The following is a 22,609-nucleotide window of genomic DNA, read 5'->3' as shown; positions in this document are numbered from 1 at the left end:
CTATATCGAGTAATGAAAATTGTGTGGAGACAGAAGCTGATCCCAGAAGACTGGAAGAAGGGAATAATTGTCCTGATCTTTAAGAAGGGAAGTAGAAAAGAGTGCAAGAATTATCGGGGGATAACATTGATGAGACATTGTGCAAAGATTTTTGAGAAAATTTTTGGAAGCACGAATTCAGGCAAAATTAGAAGGAAGAATGAGAGAAGAGCAACTTGGCTTCAGAACAGGGAGGTCCACGGTGGATCTAATTTTTGCTGTAAGACAACTGCAGGAACAGCAACATAAATATGGAATAGATCTACTAATGACCTTCCTGGACAATGAAAAGTGTATGATAGTGTATGTAGAAGCAAAGTGTGGAAGCCTTGGAGAACAGGGGAGTAGCAAAACATTACTTGGAGGATAAGGGAAATGTGCCATGGAAGTGTGAGCTGTGTGAAAGCAGGAGGAGAGAGATCAGCTTCGAGTGAACAGAAGAATGGCTTGAGACAGGGAAGTGCACTTTCACCATTACTCTTCATTGTAGTGATGGATGATATAATGAGTACAGTAGCACAAGTAATTGGTGAAAGGAATATGAAAGCTATGGTGTCTACAGATGATCTGATGATGTGGGGGAATAAGGAGAAGAAATTACAAGAGCAGTTGGACATATCGGAATGAACAGTACAAGAATATGGGATGAAATTTAGTATAAGTAAGAGTGAGATGATTATCACAACAAGAAAAAAGGAGAGAGAAACAATGGTATTAACAATTGGTGGGGAACGATTGAGGAGTAGCGAGTTTCAAGTACCTAGGAAGCCTGATACAGGAAGATGGAAAAAAACAACAGAGAAATAAATGAGCAGGGGAGAAAAGAAGAAGCATTTTGGAAGAGTGTCAGAAGCCTGTTATGGAGCAAGGATGTACCTCAAATCAGTAAAAAGGCTATATACCAGTCATAATATGTCCCAATCCTGACATATGCATCAGAAACCTTGGTTATGAAAGGAAGAGAGAAAAGCAAAGTACAAAATAGTGAGATAAAATTCTTGAGAAACTGTACTGGAGTGACAAGGATAGACAGGTTAAGAAATGATAGGATCAGAGAGTTAATGAAGGTGGAACCATTATAGGAGAGGACAGGGAATTCAAGGCTGAAATGGTATGGACACGTTAAGAGGATGGATGAGGATACCCAGGAGGATACAAGAGATGAAACTGGAAGGAAAGGGACCAAGAGGAAGACCAAGAGACAGATGGCTGAAAGGAGTAGAGGAATGCATCCAGAAGAAAGCAGAAGACTGGACCAATGTGAAGATGGAGAGATGGTGGCAAGACAGAAGATGTTGGAGAGGCCTATGTCCCATACAGACCTGGCCAGAGGCTGGAAACTGTCCAAGATGATGATGATGATGACTCAATTTTGTGTCCTTATTAAGTATTCTATTATTTGTATTGTGTATATGTAATCACTTAGACAAATATAAACTGTATTTACTCTTTGTTCACACAAAACTTGTAAAAAATTGCCAAGGTATTTGCGAAAGTTGTCAGTTGGTGGTTCCATGCAAAAAACGCTACAAATAAAATAAATTAGTCAATAACTCAAATCTGTGAAAGACAGAAAATGTACCATTATGAAAGTTACAAACTCAACTCAGTTTATCTCATTTTCACAGCATTTTTAAGCTGCAAAATGCAGTACAGTAAATACTATATTTTCTACAGTACTCACATATTAAAAATCTTAAAGTTAACAAAAAACATGCTGTTAATCTTGGAATAAGCAGATAGCATTCCACAAGTGACAGATACCTTGCTGTTGACCAACTGTTAGAGAAAAATACTACACACACACACACACACACACACACACACACACACACATGCTGCAGTAAGACTGAGTTATTTCTTTAAACAAATAAACTTCACCTCTTTCATAGACATACGCCCTCTGAAAATGGCTGCCACAGTGAGATATCGGCCATGTCTGGGGTCACAAGCTGTCATCATATTTTTTGCATCAAACATCTGCTGTGTGAGTTCTGGTACAGTTAAAGCTCTGTACTGCTGAGACCCACGTGACGTCAAAGGAGCAAATCCGGGCATGAAAAAATGTAAGCGAGGAAATGGTACCATATTTACTGCAAGCTTGCGAAGATCAGCATTTAACTGACCTGGGAACCTGGAATTTCAGAATACAAAAACTTACATTTGTTATTTTAAAGATAATTTTTATTCTTACAAATATAAAAAACTATATTAATATAATGGAAGGAAACATTCCACGTGGGAAAAATTATATATAAAAACAAAGATGAGGTGACTTACCGAAAAAAAGCACTGGCAGGTCGATAGACACACAAACAAACACAAACATACACACAAAATTCAAGCTTTCGCAACAAACTGTTGCCTCATCAGGAAAGAGGGAAGGAGAGGGGAAGACGAAAGGATGTGGGTTTTAAGGGAGAGGGTAAGGAGTCATTCCAATCCCGGGAGCGGAAAGACTTACCTTAGGGGGAAAAAAGGACAGGTATACACTCGCACACACGCACATATCCATCCACACATACAGACACAAGCAGACATATTCTGCTGCTTGTGTCTGTATGTGTGGATGGATATGTGCGTGTGTGCGAGTGTATACCTGTCCTTTTTTCCCCCTAAGGTAAGTCTTTCCGCTCCCGGGATTGGAATGACTCCTTACCCTCTCCCTTAAAACCCACTTCCTTTCGTCTTCCCCTCTCCTTCCCTCTTTCCTGATGAGGCAACAGTTTGTTGCGAAAGCTTGAATTTTGTGTGTATGTTTGTGTTTGTTTGTGTGTCTATCGACCTGCCAGCGCTTTTGTTCGGTAAGTCACCTCATCTTTGTTTTTATATATAAAAAACTATATTACATTATAAGATAGTAAATGAAACAGAAGTTATTCAAAGCGTGTTATCTATATGCAGTTGTTTGACCTCTGTTCTTTTATTTGTTTTGTAAACATTCTCCCTTGTAGACTAACTGTGTGTTTTGCAGTGTCCCACTAAGGAACTGAAGTCTGCCACCTGCTAACTACGACTGAGCCTAAACCCTCCCTCTGGAACATCTATGTTTCTCTGTTTTGTGAAGTGCACAGTTTTATATTTTTGGGCATTTAAACCAAGCTTCCAATCTTCATAGCACTTCAAATTCTTATCAAGATGTGGCTGAGCATTGGTGCAGATTTTCTTCAGACAGATCTTCATTATAGATAATTTTATCACATGCAAAAAGTCTGGGAATGCTAGTAATATCATCTGCCACATTCCTAACATACAGCATGGACAGCAAAGATCCCAAAAAACTTCCCTGGAGCACATCTGAAGATACTTCATCTGTCAATTACTCCCCATCCAAAATAACATGCATTAGAAAGAAATCCTCAATCCAGTCATCAATGTCGTTTGATTTCTCATATGATCTTACTTTTGTTAATAAGCATTTGTGTGGTTCTGTGTAACAAGATTTTTCAGAAGTCAGAAATATGCCATTTACTTTACTGACTTGGTCCATAAAGTATGTCATGTGAGACAAGAGGAAGTTGGCTTTTACATGAGATACCTCATTACATTTGAGATCGGTAAATGTTCTAAGATTCTACAACAGATGTATATCAATAATATTGCACTGTAATTTTGTGAACAACTTCGGTAAATCTTGTAGATCTTTGTTTTCTTCCAACCACTGGGTGCAGGGCTCTATGATGTAATTATGGTTGAATTATCTTGATGAAAAAATTTGAGAAATCAGAGCTAATACAGAGGCCTACCTACAATCATTCTTCCCATGCACCATTTGCAATTGAAACAGTTAAGAGGGGATCAAGTAATGGTACCAGAAGTACCCTCTGCACACAGTGTCAGTTGGCTTGTGGAGTACTGATGTGGTTGTAGGTAAAAGAAGTGCTAAAATAACTCCAAATTCTGTATAGAATCTAACAAGTATTCCAGAGTTCTAGAACCTTGCTCATTTTTAATTTATCAGAGCCAATGACCATAATATCTATATCATTCTTCTTTGCAATGGTGTGAAATCTACATCACTCAACTTTGCAATGGTGCAGGAACTGATCTGAGAGTACTCTTACATTCTGCTTCGTAAAGACACATTTGAAGATGAAGTTTGGCATTTGTGCTTTTGATTTGCTACCCTCAATTCCTGTGCTATACACATGGTTCTCAACACTCTTTAATGTTACAAACAGCTTTTACATATGATCAGAATTTCTTTAGTTTCAGTATGAATATTTTGATTAGAATTTGCTACAGTAGTCATTGAAGGCTTCACGCATAACCCTCTTTGCAACCAACTGCATTTCCTTCAGCATCTGCTTATCTGTTGTCATGTTTTACACCCAAGGTGCAGTACTCAGTGCTTCTTTAGAAGTTTCTATACTGTGACAGTATGGCATCATATAAGGTTCCACCCATTATGACCTGTTAGACTATTCAGTTCTTGGTTAACTATTCATCTAAACTTGAGCCACCATTCCTGCACATTCTCCTGCCCTGAACCAAACACTTGAAGTTTCTTCTTGAGACCTGATTCTACTTCCTGTTTATCTAATTTACAGAACAGATAAATGTTTCTCCCTGTTTTACTTGCTCATACTTTGGGAATCATTGTTGCTTCATCTACATTATAGTCATTGATGCTAGTTTCAGTGTGGACATCCTCAAAAAAGTCAGATCTTTTTTTACATTATATCTGTGGGCATTCCAGCTGTGAATGGTTGCAGGGAGAGGCAGAACACCAATAAATGCAATTAACACACACTATATTACTAAACAGGATGTACAATCAAATGTGTTTGCATGACACAGTTCTTCACAACAAGCTGAACTAATTAAAGATATTCTTCCCGCTGCAGGCTAAACTTGCTGCTGCAGAGTCTAGTAATCTAATATTTTACACCATCAATTGTATGGTCCCTGCAGAGTACCCCCAGCACCCTTACCCTCGAGAGTGCAGAGCACTGATAGGAGGTGGTCACCAAAGGTACCTGTGGTTGCCGTGGCTGGCTGAGTTCACAACAAGACCAGACAGTTTCTCGGTGAGAAGAAAACAAGTTGCGCTAGTGTCCCTTTTCCCTTCTTAGTATGGGTGATAATGACTAAGGCAGGATAGGCATCACTGAACTATGGGGATGAGTGCATGGCTGTGTATCAGGAGGAAAGGAGTTTGGAAGTAACATGATCATCGGTGGTTGATAGTGCCAACTGTCAAAACTTGAGGCCCATGAGAAATACTGGCTGTGGAGTGTAGAAAAAAAAACACACTGTACACATCTTATGAGTGCCAGCAGCTGTGCCTGGCAGGGAGCAAGTAACTATTTCAGACAAGTTTAATAATTCTTAGCTACATGTTTAAATGCATGCAAGCTCTTGACAGCACACAATAAATTTAAGACCTTTAGTGGGTACCTTTTCAGTGACATACTGATTTCCCATGGGTCCTGCATGGAGCTGAGTGTTTACGAAATATGGCAGGCAAGATGACTGTGTGATGTCACAAATTCTTTGCACAGCCCTTATTTCTTGTAGGCCCCACCAAAACTTTCTTCCTGAGAAATAATGGTGGCGTGGTGCTGTGAAGTGATGGCCCATGTGGATGCCTCCATTTGAAATGCATTGCAGAATGTTTGGACATGATGTCCAATGTGAATTGGCCTTAATACATTTAACTGCAAATGAATGCTCAATAAATGAACAATGCAATGTATTAGACATTTTAACAGTAAAAGAAAAATCGGTTAGCTAGAATAAATTTTGCAGGAATGAATGATGAATGAAACAAAAGTTAACTATCTTCATCACTTTTGCTGTTGCCTGAGGTTTTGCTGCTGCTGTTGCAATCCTCTACTTGGATCTGCAATATTTTTATTGCTATGTCAAGACAGTGAGCTCTTTCAGCACAACTGTTTTCAGGTTTGTGTGCATGACTCACTGAACTCTCCAGACACTTTGGAGAAACCGGAGCACAGTGATACAACTGTAAAGTATCATTTACCTTAAAATTCATGTTTTCCTTTGCTATCTTCTTCTTATCAAATGCCCTTATAGCTTCAGTGTTGATGAAATCGCAGTTTGCCACAGGCAATCACACAGCTTTAATTTCCTTGTTGACAGTGCAATACACTCTTCAAAAGGTATTCTTGTGACCTAAAGGGCAGTTGCACATGTTCCAGTAGAACAGTTTCTGTCAGTTCCTCAAATGATGTGCCATTAGATGGAAGCACTGCATTACTGCTTTCCATCCATTCATTAATAGCATCCTGTCTCTGATTCGTAGGTGGATTTCATGATACTGTTATTAGATTTGTCATTGTGTGATACAGAGCTTGATCTAAAACCATCACAAATCTGTTTGGTAATTTTAAGAGAATGCTTCTAATCCATTCTTTGTAGTGTTTGGCTTTCATCTCAGAATGACTATGTGCACCTTTTTCCTCCCCGATAAAACATAAGCCAGCATTAAGCATGAACCCATCTTCTTTCCCAGTGTGGCACATAAACTAATCAGTTGTTGGATGAGTGAGGTCTTGTCTAATGATGACAGAAAAACTGTGATCATGCATAGTAGCGAGATGAGGTTTTTCTAAAGCTTTTGATTACACCTGGGAGTGGGTCTGGTGGTCGACATATACCCACCATTGATACTGAGTCTCACCTAAACAATCTTGGATGTAGCTTCAATTTCTGTCTCGATGGATTTGACTTACTTACATATTGTGAAGAACACAACCACCTCAGTTTCCCATTATCCTTTCGATATACTGTATACTTTGAATTACCTTATGTGCCATATGTGTATTTGTTCATTGACTTGAACTGTGGTTGGTCTTTGGAAACAGTTGAAACAGAGCCTAACAAGAAGTTTGCGAGTCTGTTTAGTCTTCATCAAATACTCCTTCTCGAGTGCATCATACATATGATGAGTAACAATAATAGTAGAAGAAAAAGATGAAGAAATTTAAATCCAACAATAATCAAGGCTAGAAAATTACTCTACTTGCACGAATTTTATATAGGTCTACTTAAATGGAAGACGGAGTTTGGCAATGACCTGAACCATTTCTTGTTTGTCATGTACTGGTAATAGAACAGTGTCGCTGGATCTCATGATTTCAATTTCGAGAAGCTTCATAACTGAATTAATAGCCAAAAGCTCAACAGACAATTTCATTAATGTCTGTATGGGTTCGCAAGCCGAAGATGACACTGGGGCTAAAATGGTCCCTAGACTGTCAACAACATCGGGCAGCAATATCATGCAATATATTGACAGCTTGCTACAAATAGCAAATCTATATTGTGGAATATTAGTGTCAGATTATGGACGCACAAATGTGGCAGCTTCGGACCCCAGCTGTTACGTGGCTCTTGGGCTGGTTTTGCGATCGTGTAATGTAAAGAGGAAGCATAGATGTGTTTGGGATTTGTACAATACGAGGTGAAGATTGATGCATGGAAATCTACTAAGTGACTCGAGGATCACTGAGCCAAATGATTATTGGAACTTTGAGGTTCGGTTCTTGCTAATTTGCTTTGTACTTTTGGAAATGCTTGCACATATAGTTCTGATTATACCTGAGTAATATTTATTTATTTAGATACAGTTTTAAAAACAAGAATCAACACATTTTTATGTAAACAGAACTAAAAAAGTTCATGGCATCGAAGTAACATACCGTTGGCTCCAGTGGCTCATCAGTACCAGCTCCGCTTTTCGACACACAAGTAGTTCTTTTAAGTTCTTTCTCATAATGTGTCCACAATGATTTTAGATTCTTAGCTAAACGAAGCTTATCTCCTTCTGAGTAGATTAATTTCCACAACTGATCATATTGCTTTGTTTTCTTTTAGTGATTACTATACTCATTTCATTTAACGCTAGAACGGCGGAGTTTCTGACAATCCTAAAATGGCAGAAAGGATCATTTTGATCCCACATAAAATATTTTCATATTTGAACTAAACAAGCACTTTGTTTTAGTGTTTGTTAATCCATATCTTTTTTGTAGTAATCACAATTATAATAATTAATAATTACTTAAATTTCAACAACATAATACCTTACAAATTTATTGTTGCTTATGCCAACAAGTTTCCTATACTGTAGATTTTCATCTATCGCCTATTTGTGTGTGTAATCTCCTAGACACATTTAGTATATGTCGTTCATATTACTCTCATATGTGTCCTACACATGGCTTTTTATTATTTTTCACTCATGTCACTGGAATCTGCAAGATGCACATAGTACAGATGATTTCTGTTTTATGCGCACATTACCTTTGTGGCATATTACACAGTTTTACCTGGTCTTGTTGCCTTTGCGGGGATTCATTTGGCACTTTCTCCGCTTTTCTAGCTGATTTCAGTCCCGTATCCTCTTGCTTTGCCTGATGTTCTTGCCCTTTTGTTTGCTTGAGTTCATTGGCCAGTGGAAGTATGAACTTCTTCCTTTTCATTTTCTTGTTCATTACGATGTTGTAGATGATCCATGCATTTATTGTTGCCATGTCCGAGATGTTGTAGAAGACATGCAATGGCCATTTCCTGCATACAACCTTTGTAGTATATTTATGAGTCATGTCATCAATCACGTCAATCTCATATTTTGTTGCATTGTAGAATGTTATGGTTTCAGGTTTATTCTTTGGTTTTTTGCTTATTGCTACTCTAGCAGGCAATGTACTCAGAAGAACAACATTTTTATTCTTCTTTCCTTGGTATACAGTCGTGGTGCAATCCATGTTGCCACTATGGTGCAGAATGGTGGTCAGCGGGAGGTGGCAAGGGGAGGGGGGGGGGGGAGCTATGGGAGCTATAGCGCCCCCCCCCCCCCCCCCAATGAAAATCATATTACACTCAACAAAATGACTTCAGAAATCAGCGAATATATTACTCCAACAGGTTCAATCATTTTTTAATAATTATGTAGCAACATAGGTTACAATGCATTTCAAACACATTTTAACAACAGAATAAGAGCGGCAAATAGCTTACTATCTAAACCAATACATATCATTTAACTCAAAATGGGGCATCTTACTGTTTATTAATGCACATTTTTTACCCTGAACTCCCAAACAGTTACCAAAAACTACTTTAAGTAACATCAAATTTTACCAATTTGTGGGTGAAGGATCCCAACTCTTCTTTTGTTAAGCAATATCCCCCAAACCTTCCCCTCCCTCCCCCCCCCCCCCCCCCCCATTTAGCCCCCACACCCTTCGACTTCTAGAAGCGCCCCTGAAGGTGGTGGAGTGTATTTCAACATCGGGCTTCCTCACTTCATTCGGGATTTCACGATGGACCTTTTTCATTGTACCAACTAATGAGGTTTTCTTTTCTTTGAGTTTCTTAGCAAGTTGAACAGACATAAAGAAGTTGTCATCACATTTCTTCCTTGATTTACAAATGGATCCATGAGATGCAGAATTACATGCTATTCAAGTCTTTGTTTCTGTCCATGCGCGTCCTGTTTGTCAAGGAATGGGTAGGCAGAACATATATACTTTGCCATTACGTTGACAGCCAAGCAGAATTTGAGATCATATTTGTCTGGTTTATTGGACATGGATTGAGTGAACCAACATCTTGTTTTGCTTGGTAACAGTTGCTTGTCAATGGTTATATTTTCTCCAGTACAGTAAAAACTTCCCCAAATTTTAAATCCAAGAGCAAATTTGATTGTTACCAGGCATTCAGCTCGGGTTGCTTTTTCATCGAAACAGAAATCTGAAAAGCTCCTGAAATCTATCTCTTGGCATAATGTCCTTGATAAAAGTAGGCCCCCCAAGAGTGTGACCAGAGATCAACGAGAGACTTAGCTTTTGTGCACAATACACCCTGCACATACATGATGGGTATCAGTTTCTCCAGTTCCTCAAGAGACACAGTCCAGTCATTGTTTTTTAGTGCTTTTTGAGAATTTGATTCTTTGTTATTTCTACATGAGGCGCAGCATGGCTCCATCAAAAATAAGACGGAAGGCACTGATGACAGAGCTGTCAACTCGTTGGCAAGCATAAGCAGTGGGACCTCCTCTCTCCTTCAGAACATTCACTGCTGACCGCTTTCAAGAAGATGAATAATTTCCATTCTCCCATGCAGTTCCACCCCTTGCAATCATCTTTGTAGATGCATCCAACTCTGCCTCCTGTGATGAAAGAGGTGATGACTGACGTAGACCAGCATATGAATCTTCTTCCACTAATCACTCCTTGTTCACAGTGTCTTCATATTCACTTGTCTCAGGTCATAATCATCATCTTCATCAGTGAAGTCAGTTTCCTATTCATCTTCAGAATTCTCTAAGAGATGTAACATTTCTTCAGAAAGTCAATGCTGATGATACATGTTCGAAAACGTGTTAATGGACAAAGACTATTACCTGAATGACATGACAAACTGTGGTCAATTGGAATTTACTTGTGTCAAGTTGCAAAACTGACCAGCATGCATGACTGCTGACTGTTGCCACATCATTGTTGGATAATTCAAATATATTCAGAAGGTAAATTACAGTGCGGTGAAACTGACCACTTCCGCTGTTTTAGGTGAATGAAGAAAATGTAAATATTTTGTAAATACTAATACATCTTCGCAAAGAGGAGAAAAATTTGGAAAATTCATATGATTTCATTAACAAAGTGAATAAACTGAATACGACAATGAAGGGAAAAAGTATGACAGGGGTTGTTTTGACCACTTCCACCGTTTTAATGTTCACTCGCCATAATGGTGGCAAACGCCTACATACTTCCAATAATTCTCAAATTAATATGCTTTCCATTAATTCTGAAGACATATACTCTTCAGAACACAAAGACTCATGCAAAATACACAGTTTTGTATATGAGTCTGAGCTGACAAAGATATACGATATGAGTCAGAGATTACATAATCAAGCAGTTTGCTCAATACAGATCAGATTTCAGTAGACCCGTCAATGTATTGCACAGCCTTCAATCTTATCTACAGATGATCAATAATAATGCACAATTTTGGGGGCCACTTATCGGAAGAACAATGCAAAGAGAAGAAAAAAGTACAAGCAGTAAAAACATTCGACAACCATTACATTCTGTAAAGAAAAGTAATCTAAACGCTACTGATGTTCAGCAAACGATTTCTGTGGGTGGGAGGATGCACAGATGAAGTAATTACTATGTTTTGTGCCCTTGCCGGTATTTTGAATTTTGTGCAATGAATGGCGGCAGAAATGTTAAGACATTCGTAAGATAAAAATGACTACACACTGAAGCACTTTAACTGAAGCACTTTAACTACATAGTGACTTAACACTGCAGTAGTTGTTGTTGTTGTTGTTGTTGTTGTTGTTGTGGTCTTCAGTCCTAGGACTGGTTTGATGCAGCTCTCCATGCTACTCTATCCTGTGCAAGCTTCTTCATCTCCCAGTACCTACTGCAACCTACATCCTTCTGAATCTGCTTAGTGTATTCTTCTCTTGGTCTCCCTCTATGATTTTTACTCTCCACGCTGCCCTCCAATACTAAATTGGTGATCCCTTGATGCCTCAGAATATGTCCTATCAACCAATCCCTTCTTCTGGTCAAGTTGTGCCATAAACTTCTCTTCTCCCCAATCCTATTCAATACTTCCTCATTAGTTATGTGATCAATCCATCTAATCTTCAGCATTCTTCTGTAGCACCACATTTTGAAAGCTTCTATTCTCTTCTTGTCCAAACTATTTATTGTCCATGTTTCACTTCCATACATGGCTACACTCCATACAAATACTTTCAGAAATGACTTCCTGACACTTAAATCCGTAATCTATGTTAACAAATTTCTCTTCTTCAGAAATGCTTTCCTTGCCATTGCCAGTCTACATTTTATATCCTCTCTACTTCAACCATCATCAGTTATTTTGCTCCCCAAATAGCAAAACTCCTTTACTACTTTAAGTGTCTCATTTCCTAATCTAATTCCCTCAGCATCACCCGACTTAATTCGACTACATTCCATTATCCTCGTTTTGCTTTTGTTGATGTTCATCTTATATCCTCCTCTCAAGACACTGTCCATTCCATTCAACTGCTCTTCCAAGTCCTTTGCTGTCTCTGACATAATTACAATGTCATCGGTGAACCTCAAAGTTTTTATTTCTTCTCCATGGATTTTAATACCTACTCCGAATTTTTCTTTTGTTTCCTTTACTGCTTGCTCAATATACAGATGGAATAGCATTGGGGAGAGGCTAACACTGCAGTTATTCTTATGAAACAATGTGATCAAGTGAAATCATAGATGACTCAAACTCCATCAGAATTTAAAAAAAAAGAGAAAATAGAAGTGATCTGGATGATGTCTAGACACAACAAAAGGAACAGATTCTTCTTTCAGAAATTCCAAAAACTTAGAGTTCAACTGAAAAAATCATTTTGGGTGTTACTTCACATCATTATTAAACACTAAAACACATAATAAGCAAAATTATTCCATTTCAATTGTCATTGCCAATGGAAGCCTAAGAAATTAGATGTTAACAATTTAGACTCATATACAGACCACAGCAAAACTGCGGAAGATGCTGTGGCAATCCACATTCAAGCCAGTGCCCATCAACAAGGATGATGTGCCACAGCCTATAGGAATAAGAGTCATTATTCCATGAGGTGTCATAACAGTGGCACCAGAGAACACAACTCCAACCGTCACTCAAGTGCCACAGTGATTTATTGCCACAAATGGGTGCATCAAAGATATACACAGTAACTTCCTCTATAGAAAAGTATTGTATTGACTTGAAAGTTGACACAGAGGCAAAAATAACGTTCGTTCTCAGTGAAACATACCAAACGTTCTTCTGCGTTAAAGGGTTGTGACAACCCAGAAAAAGACTTACTGCGAATGGCAATTTAATGCAATCAATGGAATTCTTCAGAAAAAAATATTAGCATTCATTTCTATATGTGTCATACATGCTGAACAATACATTTCTTGATGACAACACAAGTGAGGACCTTAGTATATAAAAAAAATTTAACTGTAATGGAGAACATTCGAACAAAACAAACAAAATGTTGAAACTCTTCAAAGGTACAGCATAGGCTAAAGTTATGCACCAAATAGCCTTGAAAGAAAATGCAGTCATATGCTTTGAACACTCCACAATGTACCTCAAATCCACTACAAATATAATTAGACAGAATCTGACCAACATGGTATACCTTGGAGTCACTGAACCGTTGGAGCAACTGGTGCTCACGATTTTTTTATGTATATGGACTATGTGAGAGCTCAACAAATACGTTTAATGTGAAGCTTATCCTAAACCAGTGAGCGAGGTGGTGCAGTGGATAGCACACTGGACTCATGTTCGGGAGGATGACGGTTCAAACCCGCATCCGGCCATCTGATATAGGTTTTCCGTGATTTCCCTAAATCATTTCAGGCAAATGCCGGGGTGGTTTCTCTGACTTACTTCCCGGCCCTTTCCTAATCCGGTGCGACCAATGACTTCACTTCTTGGTCCCTTCCCCAAATCAACCAACCTAAGCCAGCTATGAAAAATGATTCAGGGCAGCTAGGTAAGCCACAAACTGGTTCTTCCAATAGATGGACTCAATTAACTCATTTTTATTTCATGAAATAATCTATATGCAAATAGAAACACAGGTTATAAAAGTTCATAATGGTCCCACCCTGCTGCAAGCTAAAGATCTAAGCTGTAGCAACTCGTCCCGCGCTTAAATCATCATGTCTTGTGTTACTGACAATGAACACACCACAGATGTAATACGATTGTGCAGGCTGGCCAGTGTGTGAAATGTAAATTGCCTCTTTTACAAAGCCCACAAGTAAAAATCCTTAGAAAGATATCAGAAGATCTCAGCGGCAACAACAAAAGATTCAGGTCTTCATTTTCCTTTTGGCTTATCCGTTGTTGAGGAGGCGATCGATTAAAAACTTACCGGACATCATAATGCCAGTGAGTGTTCTAGCAGTGGTAACCTAAATTTTAGATCCTCTTCTTTCCAATGGTGTCAAGTTTATTCTTATCCAATTTTTATAGGATAATTCAAAGTAAATATAGTGGTTCCAGGCAGCTATAACTATTTGAAGAAAGGCGATAAATCGCCAAAAATTAGAGAATTTGTAAGAAAGTGCAAAATTTCGATAGTTTCACAAGCATAGTGGATCAGAAACTGGAGCATTTTTAAAACTATCTTCCATGCTGTTGGATCGGTCATCCTGGACATGATGATTTTGTGTTCAGCTCTTGGTTATCTGAATCCCATGATCTAACACCCATGGTTTTCTTTTTGAGATTAACTGAAATACCATGTTTACCCTGTCTTCTTTAGTGAAAAAATTACAGATTTCAAAATGCTCATTTATATTGCGCTCAAATCGATGCGTCCACCTTTGCTTCATAATGTATGGCATGAAATGCATTATTGCTTAGATGTCCGTGTGAACACTGGGAATCATACGGAACATGTGCATAGTACGTAATAGAAAAAATGGATATCACCTTAAAATCCAACATTTTGACCCCAACTGCGAAGGACCTTTTCAAGGGAGATCTTAGCTTCTTTGAGTGTATGGTTCACACGCAGGCTCACTAAAGACTGCATGTGTACTACCGCGCAGTGGCGTGACATCACATGCTTTGAATCGGGGCCCACAGTAAATAGGGGCCTTCAAAGAACTTGTGACGCCACATTAGGTGCCCTGTCCGCCTTACCTCGCCAATGCTAGGCTCCATGAAGGGCCTACGAGAAATCAGTATTCAATGAAATAGTACCCACTAAAGGTATTAATGTCGTGTGATGTCGAGAGTTTCCAGTATTTAAACAAGCGGTTGAGAACCATTAAACTTTTCTAAAATAGCCACTTGCTCCACTTCAGAAACGGCTGGTGGCTTTCATAAGATCTGCAGTCACTGTGCTGTGATGTACGCGCTGCGGCCTGTCTTTCTCATGGGTCTCATTTTGAAAACCCGCGTGCAATAGGCCGTATTTAGTATCCTAATTTAGTATTTGTACCATATGTTTGACTCTAAAGGTCCTGTGTCGTGTTATGAATATCAATATACGACACAAGACTTATAGAATCAAAGATATGAATACTAATTTATATACTAAAATTAGTACACTAATTTTGTATAGTAATTTTGTATACTAATTTAGTATACTAAATTAGTATTGGTATGTTTGATTCTAAAAGTCCTATGTCGTATATCAATACTCAAGGCATGTAATGAGGTGGCTTAAACCATTTTAACCCTTATCCATGAAGATGGTACAAGACTGAAACCGGTTGGTATTTGAGTTTCCCGTTTAACAATTTCCACTGCTGTTGATATTTTCCTATACTTGCCTGATCAGAAATCCTCACCTTCTTACCTTTTCACTTCACTGACACCCACTCTATTTAGAATGAGCTTTTGCAGACCTCTTTTCATATTTTCTATCTTTCCTTCCCTACAAAGATTTCTGATATTTTACGTGCAGACTCCTAGAATGTATCCATTTCATGGGCTATTCAACCTTTTTCTCATGGTCACCCCCTTTTGGCTGCCCCTCCAGTGCATGCTAATAGGGGACCAATCTAGAACATTGTGCCACAAACAGACCACCATGACACTTTTATTTCAATTACAGGGCACATGTCCTCCCTCCAGATACACATATATCCTTAATGTAGTGGTTTCTATTGCCTTCTGCATTATCGTGCCTTTGATCATTGCTAGTCTTCCACCTTTAGGGGCAGATTCCCACCCCCAATGGCAAGACACTGCTCCGAACTTCTGTCCACTCCTCCACTCTCTTTGACAAGGCCGTTGGTAGAACGAGGGTGACTCCTTACGCTGGTAGACTTTCGCTGCCATTGCTGTTGATGTTTGCTCAGAATTTAAGCAGTGAAAGGAATCTAACTCGAGACCCACAATGTTTTAATTATTTGTCAAGGACATGACCCTAAGAGCACAGGGACTCAGAAAATATCAAACATATATTGAAGTTGTGATAGTAGATGAGAGGAATTTGTGAGCTACAGCAGGACAAATTTCAGACTATTACCAATAATGGAATTTACAGAATTCACAAAAGAATGGTCTTTAGAGCATATAAAAACTAATCCAAAACTTGCGTGAAGCAATGTATGTGTCAAAGTCGTCAAACGCAATCTAATGAAAGTTGATGATGGTTACAGTATATTAAAACGTTACCAAGCAATACCAGTGAGTTTTCACCATCTGAACATTTAATGGGAAGATGGATACAGATGGTGGTAGCAGAGGCTTAACCCCCCCCCCTTCTTTTATGTATATTCCCTGAACTTATCCGTGGATGAGCCGTGGAAGCAGTTGAACTCGATGCTAATAAAAAGTCCTCATATTTATCTAATCATGCTCCAACATACTTTGCTATTTTAGCCAGCTTTCTGTACCTAGTATTATATGAGCTCCACTGCTTTTTAACAGCACCTAAAACTCTTGGACATTGCAGTGAACACTTCAATGACTGAGCACTAGGGTTTCAGTAGTCTCGTCTGTAAGGGTCATTTCTTTGTTGAGTCATACAATAATAGCACTTAGCGTGCAATGGGGATCGGGAATGTGTACCCTCCCATTCCCACTTTTTGTAAACGATTTAAAGTCTTGTGAACATTACTTGCAATTCACAACTCTGTACTCATAATGGATTGATGCCAGCAAAGCTCTAGAAGAAGTAGGGGCCTTGTTTGATACTGCAAAAGAATGGCTCGTTATAAACAAAATGAAAATGAATGAAGAAAAAACTCAAACACTGTTATGTAACTTCAGTGACAAAGGATACCTAAACACTGCAGGAACTGTGAAGCTTTGGGGGTTCATGGTGGGCAGTAAACTCACTTGGCAAGAACACACTGCAGATGTGTGTGACATACTGTCACGAGTCATATACCTCCTGAAGATACTAAAGCACGCGATAACTGACCAGTATCAGACCCTGTAGTTTTCAACCCTGTGATGCAAGTTTAGGAAGTCAGCACATGTGTCACACACTGCTGCGCTCTCACCTAAGTTAGGCCAGCGTGATGTCTGGCACGGTCTCCAGGTAGCTGCTACAGACACTTGACGAGTATCAGTACGAAGCTCAGCGGCTATGCATAGCAGCTCTAGGATCCACCCAGATGAACCCACTGTCAGTCGAAACAATGGAATCACCCTTATCAGTACATAGACAATACCTCAGCAGAAAATTTATTCTGAAACACCTACAATGCTCGGCAGATGTGCTGACAAAGAACATTTGCGGCTTCACAGTGCGTTGTTACACCGACCATTACTAAATCCATAAATCAACATCATCACTTGTGAAGGCATTTCAATGCGCAACAGGTACCAGAACATCATTCAAAGAACACGACTCTTACCCTAATTTGAGCAACAGAACGAATATACCCACCAGGTACTACATTGAATAGGCAAAGAAAAGAAACTAGTACACCTGTCTAATATCGTGTAGGCCCCCCGCGAGCACGCAGAAGTGCCGCAACATGACATGGCATGGACTGGACTAAAGTCTGAAGCAGTGCTCGAGGGAACTGACACCATGAATCCTGGAGGGCTGTCCATAAATCCGTAAGAATACGAAAGAGTGGAGATCTCTTCTGAACAGCACGTTGCAAGGCATCCCAGATACGCTGAATAATGTTAACATCTGGGAATTTTGGTGGCCAACAGGAGTGTTCAAACTCCGAAGAGTGTTCCTGAAGCCACTCTGTAGCAGTTCTCGAAGTATGGCGTGTAGCAGTGGCCTGCTGGAATTTCCTAAGTCCGTCAGAAAGCACAATGGACATGAATGAATGCAGGTGATCAGACAGGATGCTTACATAGTCGTATCTAGACGTATCAGGGGTTCCATATCACTCCAACTGCACACGCCCCACACCATTACAGAGCCTCCATCAGCTTGAACGAAACCCTGCTGACATGCAGGGTCCATGGATTCATGAGGTTGTCTCCATACCCGTACACGTCCGTCTGCTCGATACAATTTTAAACGAGACTCGTCTGACTAGGTAACATGTTTTTGGTCATCAACAGACCAATGTCGGTGTTGATGGGCCCAGGCGAGGCGTAAAGCTTTATGTCATACAACCATCAAGGGTACACGAGTAGGCCTTCGGCTCTGAAAGCCCATATCGATGATGTTTCGTTGAATGGTTCGCATGCTGACGCTTGTTGATGGTCCAGCACTGAAATGTGCAGCAATTTGCAGAAGGGTTGCACTTCTGTCACCTTGAACGATTCTCTTCCGTCGTCATTAGTCCCGTTCTTGCAGGATCTTTTTCCGGCCGCATTGATGTCGGAGATTTGATGTTTTACCGGATTCCTGATATTCATTGTACACTCGTGAAACGGTCGTACGGGAAAATCCCCACTTCATCGCAACCTCTGAGATGCTGTGTCCCATCGCTCATGCACCTACTATAACACCACGTTCAAACTCACTCAAATCTTGATAACCTGTCATTGTAGCAACTGCGTCAAACACTTGTTATCTTATATAAGCCTCGCCGACTGCAGTGCCGTATTCTGCCTGTTTACATATCTCTGTATTTGAATATGCATGCCTATACCAGTTTGGCGCTTCAGTGTAGATGTACACAGTAATCTCGACTACTCTGAGACAGGAGTAAACAATATGCTTAATAGTAGCTCAGAAAGCCTACAATGGGCAGGTACCCGTATGTGTATACTGACGGGTCAAAATACGAGGACTCGGTCGGTTACACCTAGGGAAGAACGGGGGGGAATGGGCTACCTGTGCAGAACGCTAAACGGTCTAGTTTCGTCTAGAGGCGCTACGGTGTGTTCAGACTGATATGGGTTTTTAACAAACCAATGTCTGTTGTGGTTTAGTAAGGATGCTATGACTGTCACGCGCGAGGTGCGTAGTCTGCATAAAAAGTGATCGAATTTACTGTTCTAGTGTAACTTTGCGGACCATTTCCAACCAAGGCAAGTCTGTCAAACTTGTTTCTTCGCAAGCAACGTTTAGTCCATCTAAATCAGCACGTTCTTCGCTATCCTTGTATACAAAGCAGTTGGAAAAATACTATTTACGTTGGTTACTGAGTATTTTCTGAACAGATATGCGTTTGGGACAGAATGCTGTACTGGTATAGACCATTCCTCTCCGGTCGCTTTAATTCTCCATTCTTTTTATTGAGAATGAACTATTTCGTCTACTGAAAGAGGCGTCACCTTACACGGGCGAACTCTAAGTATTGAACGGACACTACGATACAAGACCATAGCAACTACGCCTGGATTCGCTCTCAGCGGTAAAAATTTTTGTGGTAAGGTCTTATGGGACCAAACTGCTGAGGTCATCTGTCCCTAAGCCCACACACTATTTAATCAACTTGAACTAACTTACGCTAAGGACGACACACACATACACACACACACACACACACACACACACACACACACCCATGCCCAAGGGAGGACTCAAACCTCCGAAAGGGGGAGCCGCACGGACCGTGACAAGATGTCTGAGACCACGCGGCCGCTCTCAGATGTGCATACACTACCCTCAGTTGGTAAGCACAAAGGGAGTTGCCTTTTACCATATCAAGCAGCTGCTTGTGTATCAGAGATGCAAAACACCAATGCAGAGGTATCATTTGTATGGATCAAAAGCCATGCTATGATTATGGAGAACAAGAAAGCTGACCAGTTGGCTAATGGCGCAACGATGATTGTCATTCGAGAACAGTGCACCGCACCAGATGATCTCAGTGTAGTTAGAGACATCGCCAAGAAAAAATGGGAACAAGGCGTGGGAGACCGAAGACCTGCATTTCGGCACCCAGCACAAACAAGCCCACCCGTATCTACCAAAGGCCCAGTGATATACTGAAAAGCGGGCTCTGAAAAGTGACTCACCTCGAATAGGTAATTAGGACAGTTTGTGAGGATCCTTTCCAGGTTGAAATTCAACCATGGCTGCCACAGTCACCTTTATACACTTTAAACTCCACCTAATGCCATCGCCATATTGCGACTGTGGGGAGATCCCGGAAATTAACTCACTGCTTCGGCTGCTCTCGACACAGAGGGGATCCGAATGGCGATTATGGAGCTGGTCCGCATGCATCAAGCACTTTCTTTCGTGTTTTTTTTTTAACGAAGAACTTACACAATTATATAATAGTAGTGGAACTTGTTTTAAAGGTTGGAATTAAATTGTAATTGTTAAAGTTTGTGTGTGTGTGTGTGTGTGTGTGTGTGTGTTTGTGTGTGTGTGTGAGAGAGAGAGAGAGAGGGGGGGGAGTAGGGGGAGGGGGGAGAGAGAGTAGGGGGAGGGGGGAGAGAGAGAGTTTGAAATCTGATTGTATTATTTAGTTGTAACCGTCCATGTGCTATATGTTTGGACTTATGAATTATTCACCAAGGAACTGCAGTTTGTTTTAACTTTTTAAGCCACTGTATGTTTGGACTGCAACCAAAGGCCAACACATAAATAAACCTAGTTTGTCGCACTGTCACAGAACCTTCGAAGTCTCTGGTTCAGACCTTCCACTAGACTCAGAGTTAGGGGACCATGATCAGTGCAGAGAAAAAAAGTTACAATGTGTGAGCTTCATTGAAATTCCATGAACAAGGCTAATTCTTTTCTTTCTATGCCAGTCGCTGGAACAATCTAAATACGAGGGCTATCCACAAAGTACATTACGTTTTGGAATTAAAAATAAATAAAGTATTGGAAATTTTTTTATTATATAGATGAAAGCCACACTTAAATACTACTTTTCTACATAGTTGCCATTTAAATTAAAGCACTTATCGTAGCGATGGACGAGCTTGGAAATTCCTTCGTCGTAAAAATCGGCCGCCAGCGCCTTCAACCACGTGGTTACCTCTTCTTGAAGCTGTGCATCGTCATCAAAACGCTGCATAGCCAACCTCTTCTTCATTGCTGGGAATAAGTGGAAGTCGCTCGGTGCCAGGTCGGGACTGTACGGCGGATGAGGAAACAACTCCCACTTAAAAGATTCGAGAACTTCATGAGTGGCATTTGCCGTGTGGGCTCGGGCGTTGTCGTGAATCAGCAAGATCTTTGAGCCCAACTTTCCCCTGCGCTTGTTTTGTATTGCTCTTCTGAGGTTGTGCAGAGTTTTGCAATACCTTTGAGAGTTTATTGTAGTGCCTCTTTCCAGGAAATCCACAAAAATCACACCTTTTCTGTCCCAAAAGACAGTCGCCATCACCTTCCTTGTCGACATTGTCTGCATCATTTCTTGGGTTTTTGGGGGGAATTTGTGTGCCCCCACTGCATTGACCGCAATTTTGTCTCGCAGTTCACATGCTTAACCCATGTTTCGTCACCAGTAACGATGCGATCGAGTAATGAGTCGCCATCTTTCTCGTAAGCATCCAAAAACGTTAACGCTGCAGCCATTCGCTGATTTTTGTGAATCTCTGACAAGATTTTTGGTATCCATCTTGCACAAAACTTGTGGTAACCAAGCTTTTCGGTACTGATTTCGTGCAACAAACTTCGTAAAATTTGTGGAAAACTCATAGAGAGTTCCATTATTGTGAAATTATGGTTTTCACGGACCGTGGCATCGACTTTTTCGACACGTTCGGCAGTCACTATGCTGGGTCTTCTACTTCGCTCTTCGTCGTGAACGTTAGTTCGGCCATTTTTAAATTTTATGACCCATTGACGCATTCCACCTTCAGTGATTATGTTGTCCCCATACACTTCACAAAGCTGCCGATATATTTCTATTGGTGTACAGTTTTTTGCAGTCAGAAACCTTATTACAGCACGCACTTCACACTTCGCGGCATTTTCAATTAATGCTGACATTTCAAACTGTCACAGTAACTCAATGGAGTACAGCACGAACCTCCCACTAGCACGGCAGGATGGCGACTGAGCGGCGGAATATCATGACACCAAGATGGCCGCACTAGCCCCGCCCCTAACGGACACAAACGAAAACGTAATGGACTTTGTGGATAGCCCTCGTATAACTTTGGAGTCCTGATGACAAGCATTGTTTGTTTCATTGTGCGTCACGATCTACAGCTGGTTGCACCCTGCTACCTCGGTGGTTGCTGCGACAGCCGCTTCAACATTTTGAATGAGGCCCCACACATACACATTAACAAGGGGACCGGGCCTACTCCTCATCACTGATTTCTTACAAATTTGTAGAGTTATGCAGGACGTGACCTGAAATGACAATGATAAAATTAGGAGCACCAGATGGCCACATGTCTCGTAAAATTGACATTATTGGCACAGGTTTGGCGAGGCTTGAACCATTTACGTTAGCGTAGTTTCTAGGTAACGGTTAGCGCAGCAGAAAGAGTACAGGCAGTAATCCGAAGGTCTTATGGTATATCATCAAGCCAAATGGTTTCTTTGTTTCCAATTTTTACTTTAGTTAACACTGCAAATAAACCTAAATAATGCTCAATATATTGTACCAGTTTTTATTAATATTGTTGTAAAAAGGATGAAAAGGAAAGACAAGAAAATTTCGGATTAGTTTCTAGGTAACGGTTAGCGCAGCAGAAAGAGTACAGGCAGTAATCC

General features: G+C 40.3%; 1 protein-coding gene across 1 annotated transcript in view; it reads right to left on the bottom strand.

Annotated features, from left to right (window-relative positions):
• Window positions 1–22,609, bottom strand: part of LOC126483632 (tubulin beta chain) — a 66,519-nt gene that overhangs the window by 15,238 nt on the left and 28,672 nt on the right. The window contains exon 5 of the mRNA XM_050106686.1: window positions 1,921–2,173. Coding sequence (XP_049962643.1) covers window positions 1,921–2,173 — 253 coding nt within the window. The remainder of the gene's footprint in view (window positions 1–1,920; window positions 2,174–22,609) is intronic.

The sequence above is a fragment of the Schistocerca serialis genome, chromosome 6 (assembly GCF_023864345.2).
Source record: "Schistocerca serialis cubense isolate TAMUIC-IGC-003099 chromosome 6, iqSchSeri2.2, whole genome shotgun sequence".
NCBI lineage: Eukaryota > Metazoa > Arthropoda > Insecta > Orthoptera > Acrididae > Schistocerca > Schistocerca serialis.
This window is presented reverse-complemented; position numbering and strand designations above follow the sequence as displayed.